Source organism: Chrysochloris asiatica, unplaced genomic scaffold (assembly GCF_000296735.1).
Source record: "Chrysochloris asiatica unplaced genomic scaffold, ChrAsi1.0 scaffold00078, whole genome shotgun sequence".
Lineage (NCBI taxonomy): Eukaryota > Metazoa > Chordata > Mammalia > Afrosoricida > Chrysochloridae > Chrysochloris > Chrysochloris asiatica.
Window position 1 is genome coordinate 1,552,415 of NW_006408596.1, and position 9,373 is coordinate 1,561,787.

A 9,373-nucleotide genomic window follows, 5' to 3' on the forward strand; every position below is an offset into this window, starting at 1 on the left:
ATACTTGCTAAGTGATATAGTACCTGTGCACACTTAAAGATGGCTGCCAGTTTCCTCTAGACATACTAGCTAATTAACTGGACAAACGGGATTTGTGAAACTTTTAGGTAAAAAGGGTACTAGTATTTTATCTATAAATGTCGTTTGTAAATTATTTGCAAGTTACTTATTAAATGGTTTACCAGTAAAGTTTGTGTTGAGCAACATGGAATAAAACATTTTTGGACATAATATTAATCTTTTTTAAAATGTTAATAATGACTAGTTAGTAAATGCCAGTGAATAGCATTTATAAAACACATTTCATGAAATAATCCTGACCATTGCTCCATGCTGTGTACTGATTTTTTTGTTTGACTATACTGAGTCCTGGTGTGGTACTGCAGGATAATGAGCTGGACTGCAAGATTGGGGTTCAAACCCAGCAGCCACTCCTTAGAAACCCTATACAGGGTCTTTATGGGTTGGAACCAACTTGACAGCTCTTAACAACAATAACAATACTACAATATTTAAAATGTGGGTCATGATAAAATAAATTGATTTGACAACCTATGTATGGTGGCCCACAATTTGGAAAACAGTGGTATTTCTTTAAGAGTTTGGAAGTAGTGTCAGACCTCCTGGATTTGAAATTCTACTCCACTTATTTTGTTAGGCAGCATTAGCAATCTGTAAGGTAGGTTCTGTTTTATTTCCATTTTAAGATGAGGAAACTGAGTCCCATATCAAGATAGTGGATAATGTAGCCAGTATCTCAAGCCAGTTATTTTGCCTCGCTTCATGGTCTCTTCAGTCACTGTGGTGCACTTCCTCCATTCAGTTTCTTGTTTTCTTTCTGCTCAAGGTCCTCTCAACAAGTGGACCCTTGTCCCTGTTGATATGTTTCAGTGTTGCTACTCTCAGTAGGAACTGTATCCTTTTATTCTCTGGCTATTCTCAGTGTTCTTTCTCTGCCAAAGATAGCTCTTCATTTCTACTATCTCCTTTTTTTTATTTATCGTGGACATTTACGTAGGTGTACTGTTTTGAAGGGAACACAGTGGCTCTGTACAATAGCATTGGATGCAAACCACAAAGTTGATGATTCGAGCCCACCAGCCACTATCGGGAAGAAAGATAAGGCTTTTCACTTCCACAAAGATTTAATGTCTGGGAACCCTATTGAGCATGGTTAAAAGTTGAAACTGACTCAATAGCACTTAACACCAGCAATGCTGTTTTAAAATAGGTGATACTTTCATAGGGACTTATGATAAAATATTGGCTGGTTTTCGTAGTCATTGGTTGAGATAGGTTTACTGTGTGGTTGATGACTTTTGTGTTGGTAGATTATTCTTATTGCTGTTACGTGCTGTCGAGTCAATTCCAATCCATAGCGACCCTGTTTAGGGTTTCCAAGGAGCAGCTGGTTGAACCACCAACCTTGCAGTTCAAACGACTGCAGTCTGATGCATTAGCCCACTGGCGCCACACCAGGACTCTGTTTGGTAGATTGTTGTTGTTATTGTTAGGTGACATTGAGTCGGTACTGACTCATAGCAACCCTATACACAACAGAACAAAACACTGCTTGATCCTGGACTAACCTCACAATTGTTGCCACGCTTGAGCCCATTGATGCTGCCACTCTGCCAATCCATCTCGTTGGGGGTCTTCCTCTTTTTCTCTGACCCCGCCTTACCAAACATGATAGATACTCTTCTCCAGAGACTGGTCCCTCCTGACAATATGAAGTATGAGAGGTTGGTTGGTTATGTGCTGTAGAGTCAGTTCTGACTCAAAGTGACCCTGTACAGGGTTTCTCAGGCTGTGAATCTTTACCGGACCAGAAAGCCTCATCTCTCTCCCATGGAACAGCTGGTAGCTTCGAACTGCTGACCTTCAGGTTCGCAGCCCAATTCATAACCACTACGCTACCAGAGCTCCTTACTGCACATTAAATGTCACCTGAAGTCTAGAATTCCTTTGTATAGATATATTGTAACAGTTCTGACACCTAACCGTATTTGGCGTTTATATTATGCTTTGTGGGCCCAAAGTGAGAATGCTGTTGTTCTCCCCTCAGGAATAAATTTTATTTCTAAAATGAGGATGTTGTTGTTAAGTGTCATTGAGTCAGTTGCGACCCTATATAGGGTTTCCAAGGAGCAGCTGGTGAGTTTGAACTGCTGACTTTGCAGTTCAGATGTGTTTGCAGTCTAGCGCATTAACCCACAACGCCACAGCAGGACTCCAAATGAGTATGAAGACATTGGATAATCTTTCAGGGGCTCAGCTCATCCTGACCACTGAAATTTTGTGAATCTGTAATAGGTTCAGAATAGGAATATGGTTCAGTATTAAGAGCTTTGCTTAAAAGAATTAAACTTTGGCATAGATGTTCCATTTTTTTTTTTAACCACAAAAAAAAGAAAAATCTTCTGAATTCAGTAACACCTCTCAGTGAGTTTGTTTTTCATTTATGGTGTGCCTGTACTTGTAAGTGTAACTAGACAGGGTATGGTGAACATTTGGGGTAGTGGAGCCCTTGGCTTTAAAGGGCTCTGTGATTGGTAGTTAGAGAGTCACTTGTTTAAAACATTTGTCTCAAATGTAAAAAAGTCATTTCCAGTATTTTTTTTTTTAAAAAAAAGAAGACAGTTTGGTGGTTTCCAGCATTTCATGAGCCTGGCTTAGGATTGTTGTTGGAGCAGGTGGGTTAAGATCCTATTTCCATAAAGCATTGATCTTAATGAAGTATTTCATGATTTTAAAATGTTGTAAAATCATTGGTATAGGTCTCTGGGTCCTCGTGCCTGATATTAGGATAATTTGTGAAGTTTCGTCTTTTGTCTATATTGGAAAAATTTATCCACTTTTAAAATCCACATGATAACTTTTTTGCAATTTCTCTTCATGATTGTCATTCATAATATTTCCATCTAGCTTTTTAATACTCTATAACCCCTCTTTTTTAATCTGTGCAGTTTTTATTCAAAAATAAAATATTGAAACTTTATGGGTTACCAACATTAACTTTTTGATCCACTCTTTGGAGAGTGCATTGTTTTGGGACTTTGGATATCTAGGTTCTAGGTTCCCGTCTCCCACTTTATCTGCGTGACTTTGGTGAGCCAATTTAACCTTTTTGAGCTTTTGTTTCATCTCTAAGATATGACATATCAATTTTACTCACGATTATTTTGGGTTTAGGTATGAGGAAGTATACGAGGAGTCTTTACATTATGGCAGGTTTCTAAACAACACTTAGGCACTGTCTTTTCCCTTCCTCCTCCTTGTTTATACATTTCTTAATTTTTTAGTTTTCTCTTCCTTTCCTGAAGCATTTTGGGGAAAATCTGTGGGACTGTCTACCCTTTTTTCTATCCTTTAATTAGCAGGTCTGTACTCAGTTTCCTGGTGGCACTGTAGGATAAGCACATGTCAGCAGTTCAAACCCACCAGTTGCTCTGAGGGAAAAAGGTGAGGGTTTCTGCTCCCATGGAGATTCACAACCCCAGAAACCCTATACAGGATCTCTGTGAGTTGGAATCAATTCTGGGGCAATGGTTACAACCTTAATCTCAGATCTGGATGTCTCTGGCTTCACCTTAAACTTATTCATGTTTCATTTATAACTTCTTAAATGATACACAAGCCTGTGCATGATGGGTGTCAAGGTCAGTACTTTTGACTAACACTATACTTTTTGTTGTAATTGCTAAGTGCCCTTGAGTCACTTCTGATTCACAGTAACCCTGTATTGGGTTTCTGAGGAACGACTGGTGAGTTTGATCTGCTGACCCTGCAGTTCAAACCAACTGTGTGGTGGTCCAGTGCTTTATCTCACAGAGCACACCAGGACTCCATGCTTTTTGTAGGACATCACAAACTGCTGCCATATTTAATTTTATTGCTCAGTTTAAGAACAGTTGGACTCAGTGAAAATTAGTATATTATTTGTGTAACATGACATTGATTTTCTAGGAAAAGCAAGTACGGTTGGAGATTTTCCCTAAGTATGTTTGTAAAGGGGGGCTTCAAAAAGTTTATGGGAAAATGGAATGAAAGAGAATGGTGGTTTTTCCATGAACTTTTCGAAATCACCTCACATGTAAGTTTGGTTATTTCTGATAAATTAGAAAAGTTGAAATTGAGAGACCTTTGTTAAGCTTTTTTTCTTCTTCCTACAAAATCAGTAAAATAATTTTGTTAGTAAATAAATACTTGGGTCCATCTCCTGTGAGTATAGTTGGAAAACATAAACCTAAAATTTGCTTGCTCCTGAATGGGCTTTTTTATCTTATCCTTTCAACCTCCATAACTCTTCCTTCATGTCTCCTGGGCTCAAATTTTGCTATTTCATTTTCTCTTTCCTGAGTGCTAATCATTCATCACCTCATATTTTTTCTGTCATCTGCCTCTGTTCCATTCTGAGTTTTTATTGAAACCAAGTCCTATGGGTTTTCTTTCCTAAGTGTGGAGGAGTCCATTCCCTCTTTCCCTTTGCACCCTGCTTTCACTGTGCACTATGTCTTGCTGGTCTGCTGGAGCAGCCCCCAAACTGTCTTCCTGCTTTAGTTGTACTCTTTCTCTGCTTAGCTTGGTTGCTCACTGCTGTGAAGTAATCTTTCTAAAATGACAAATCTAATCTTACCAAACAGTCCTCTTTCTGAAAACCCTTTAGTGGTCCCCCGTCACCTACATATTTAAGTGAATGAACATTAGCATGGTATATTCCTTGACCTTTCCTATCTGAGACTCATATTTTTGCCATGATTAATTATTCTAAATAGTACTAAGTTCACCACATCTCCTTGAGTTTGAATGTGCTATCCAGAGGACCCTGGTTCCTCTGGTGGCGTCCTACTCAACTTTGTTTTCATCTTAGTTACCTCTCTCTTCAGGCCTAGTGTAGTATTTCCTCTGTTCTCTTAATACTTAGTAGATGTGTACTCCATTGTCTTCTTACTGTGATTTATGGGCTTGTCCATCCTTTTGATTTCATTGTGAACTTGGGCTCAGAGACTCTTTTCTTTCTATCCTCTTTGAATTGTAGCAGGTTCTGAATAATTGTTGAATGACTGTGTCTGCTGGAAAATGTTGGTTTCTTTCTATTTAGAAGAGAATGAATGTTTGGCATTGAAAGTTTTTTATGTTAATATTTTATTCTACAGATGGTGGAGCCAGGGCAAGATTTATTGCTTGCTGCTTTGAGTGAGAGTGGAATTAGTCCAAATGACCTCTTTGATATTGATGGTGGAGATGCGGGCCTTGGAACCCCTGCAACTACCCCTTCAGTTCAGCAGGTAAGAGCTCTCCTCAGCCCCTGTACAAAATATCTTTTTTCTTAATTTGTAATTTCCATATATAGAACTTTATTAAACTTTAATTTTAAATATTCATGTGAATGTTATTTTCCTATTGAGAATTAGTCTTCATTTGTGTGGTGGAAAACATTTGTGAGAAAAATCAAGACTTTCCAGCTTTGATATTGTCATATGTGTATGGGAGGATAGTTAATCTTTAAACTTCATAAGAACATTCATCTGTTGTTTCACTATATAAAAATTTTCTGAAAGCAGTAAGGTTCTGATAGTATCATCTGAAGATTTTATGCTTGTAAACTCTGTTATTTTTTACTTTACAACTTTATATTCAGTTTTAATATAAAGCCATTTTTGTTTTATTTTATTAAAATTCATGCAACTCTTTCTTGAAACAGCGCTCACTGCCCTCATTCTTTCTGTACTGTTGTTTTCTCCACAGTCAGCGCCACTTGCTTTAGAACTAGGCTTGGAGACTGAAGCAGCGCTTCCAGTTAAACAGGAGCCAGAGACGGCACCCACTCCAGCACTCTTCAATGTTAGGGTATGAGTTACAGAGTTTTGGTATCTTTACTAACAGTGTAGGATTGCACAGGCATCCCTTATTTTATTGTGCTTTGCAGATAATTGTGTATTTTACAAATTGAAAGGTTGTGGCAATCTCTGGTCCAGAAAGTCTTTTGGGAGCTATTTTTCTAACAGCATGTGCTCACTTCATGTTTTTGTCATTCTCATAATACTGCAAACATTTTCATAATGATATTACACACTTAGTAAACGACAGTATAGTGAAAACATAACTTTATACACATTCAGAAACTAAAAAAATATGTGTAACTTGCTTTATTATGATAATCGCTTTATTGTGGTGGCCTGGAGCTGGCCTGCAATATCTCTGAAGTAAGAAAATAACCTAGTAAGAAGTCAGTTTATCTCACTAGTTCTCCTTTTTGCTGCCTCTTTCCTAATAGCTTACCCTTACCTCTTATTTATAAAATAATTCTTTTACTCTTGATAATTATGTTGGTCACAAGATAATTGGAACAAAACAAAATGTTTTGAGCTTATTTATTGCAAATGATAGCATATTTATGAAACAATGATAAAATACATATTATCCTGTTAGTCCTCTCCCCCCTCTCTTAGAGGGTGTGGTGTGTGTATGCATACATACACTTTTTTTTTTTTTAAATAGAGGAACACTTTTTGTTTCCATAATTATTTCACAAATGGGTTGATGTGATTGTCTAACATAAACTGAAAGTTTTGGCCATTAATAGTTTTCAGGGAGTTCTGGTATGGCACTGTGGGATAAGCACTGGACTGTTAGCCACTAGGTTAGTGGCGTAAACACACAATCTTCTCCTTGGAAACGCAATGCCAGGGTCATTAGGAGTTGGAACTGACTCAACAGCACTTAACAACAATAGTTTTCAGACATACTCCTGTAAGTGAATTATTTGTAAATAGAAACTTATTTGTTTTATTTACAGATAGCAAAGTCACTTTGAGCTGCAAGGTCGACTGCACTTAACAACAAAACTGTTTTTTATTCATGCAGATAGTTAATGTTCTGGAGACTTATGGTATAGGATTTTTTTAATGTGTGATAAATACATAATTTTATGAAGTAACTCATCACAGAATAGTTTCTAAATCATAATTTGAACTACTGATTTTTAATATTGTGATGACAATAAACATACCAAAACATTAGCTGTAGCCCATATTTACAATTCCGTGACACTGCTAATAGTTGTGCCACATTCATCACCATCCTTTATAAATTATTCCTCCACCACTACCATCAACTCAGTGCCCCCAAACAAAAACTTCCCGTTGTATGTAATTTTTTGTTATACTTTAAACATAGCAATTTTTAACCTTAAATCTAATGGCATCAACTTATTTGACAAATTGTTGAAAGTGAGAACTGGTGATACATTATTTTTGAGAGTTTTATTTATATGTTGTGGTATATACAAGTTTGTTAAAGGAGTAACGGAGAAATTGAGTTTGAGGAAGAAGCGAAGTAGAAATCTATTTAAATTTGTTAAAGTATCTCTGTTGTACTCGTACTCACAGAGATTGTTATCCTCACATCTTGACATCTTTCCTTTTGCATGTTTGTCCAGCCTTTCCTCCACAAATTAAAAAATACGTTGCTTTCTATTATTTCAAAGGCTGTTGTTAAGTGCTGTGAAGTCAATTCTGACTCAAACTGACCCTGTGTAAGCTTTTCAAGTCTGTGAATCTTTACGTGGGCAAAAAGCCTCATCTTTATCCTGTGGCTCGGCTTGTAGATTTGAATTACTGATGTTGTTAGCAGGCCAACTTATTACGTACTACATTACCAGAGCTCCTTATGCTTAAAGGTAGTACAGATGTTACTGCTAACATTTGTAGTTGGCCCATAGAATGTTAGATATGGAAAGTGAGCCTCAGAAAATCTTATATATAATAAGTGATTTAACTTAGTTTGTATTGTTAGGGCAGTGCTGGGATTAGAAACTTTTCCATTTCCAGTTTTTCTGTTACATAGGCTTACCACACATCACTTTGCTTGGCACAGTCCCATTATATGCTTGATGTCTCTGAAGCTTTAAACTGTCAGACCACTACTATACCTCAAAGTGGTGTGTTTTAAATTTAAATAAATATATCTAATCACATTTAATGTGGGGGAAAAAATGAGAGACACTCTACCTCTGTAAAAATATGTGTTTCTGGAAACTATGGGGCAAGTCTGCTTTGTTCTGTAGGGTTGGTAAGAGTGGCAATCAACTTGATGGCAGTGTTTAATTTTTTTAATTTAATCATTTTTAATTAACAATGAAGGGCAAATATATGCTTTATTAGAAAATAAAAGTATCTCTCGGTGGTAAAATGTGTTTTGTTTTCTAGCAGCAGCCTCCATCGACTACAACATTTGTGCTGAATCAAATAAATCAGCTTCCAACCTTGGGATCTACAATTGTAATGACTAAAACACCACCTGTAACAACTAATAGACAAACCATAACTTTGACAAAGTTTATCCAGACCACTGCAAACACACGCCCTTCAGTCTCTGCTCCCACAGTACGAAATGCTATGACCTCTGTACCTTCAAAAGACCAGGTTCAACTCAAGGATTTACTAAAAAATAATAGTCTGAATGAACTCATGAAACTGAAGCCGCCTGCTAATATTGCTCAGCCAGTTGCAACAGCAGCTAGTAAGTCTTCCTGTATGTTTTAGGTTCTGCTTGCATCTGAGCATAAAAAGTTTTGTCGGTATTACTCTGTACACTTACTGTTTTGCACAGTTCAATTCAAGGAAATTAACAATGTAGAAGATTTGGGTAAAGCTAAATTAGCACCATGCGATGTTCACTAAATACAGTTTTTCTTAATTCTTAATTCAGTGCCTCTCAAACTTTATGATCCTTTGAATCATCTGAGGATCTTGTTCAAAAGCCAAATTCAGTAGGTCCAGGGTGGGGTTTAAGAGTCTGCATTTCTGATAAGCTGTTAGGATATTCAGGTTTTATGCTGATGCTTTGATACATCATGACTTTTATAGTTTTATGATTTTGCCTGCTGTTGGTTTCATTGCTTGTGAATAATCATCTTTTTCATAATTTCTTCCTTAGAATACATATGGTTATTATAAAATAATTTACTATATTTTCTTTAAAGCGGGAGCATCTATAAAACTTTTTACAAATCAATGACTTTATGCTATGTAAGTGTTCAACTCAGTGATTTATACAAGTGATTATACTCAAAGAGCTATGTAACAATCACTACCTAATACATAATACTTTAAGGATCAGTAGTAAAAATGGATGCAGAAACTCATTATTTAAGGAGGTGTTGTAAAGGGAACATAATTGAACAGTTTATGAATGTACCTTTTAAGGAATCATTTAAACATAAAGAGTCTAGATGATTTTATAACTAACTGCTTTTGTCTGGAGTGTCTTTTTTTTTGGAGTGTGGTTTTTGTTTTTCTTTTTTTTTTAAATGTTTATTGTGAGTTATGTGATAGTTTACATGGGAGAACATTAACTTTACATTCAT

At 36.5% G+C, this 9,373-nt stretch overlaps 1 protein-coding gene across 1 annotated transcript in view; it reads left to right on the forward strand.

Annotated features, from left to right (window-relative positions):
- Nucleotides 1-5,159: 5,159 nt before the first annotated feature.
- SBNO1 (strawberry notch homolog 1 (Drosophila)) overlaps nt 5,160-9,373 on the forward strand; it is a 41,270-nt gene continuing 37,056 nt past the window's right edge. Inside the window, exons 1-3 of the mRNA XM_006865373.1 lie at nt 5,160-5,291; nt 5,752-5,853; nt 8,214-8,526. Coding sequence (XP_006865435.1) covers nt 5,160-5,291; nt 5,752-5,853; nt 8,214-8,526 — 547 coding nt within the window. The remainder of the gene's footprint in view (nt 5,292-5,751; nt 5,854-8,213; nt 8,527-9,373) is intronic.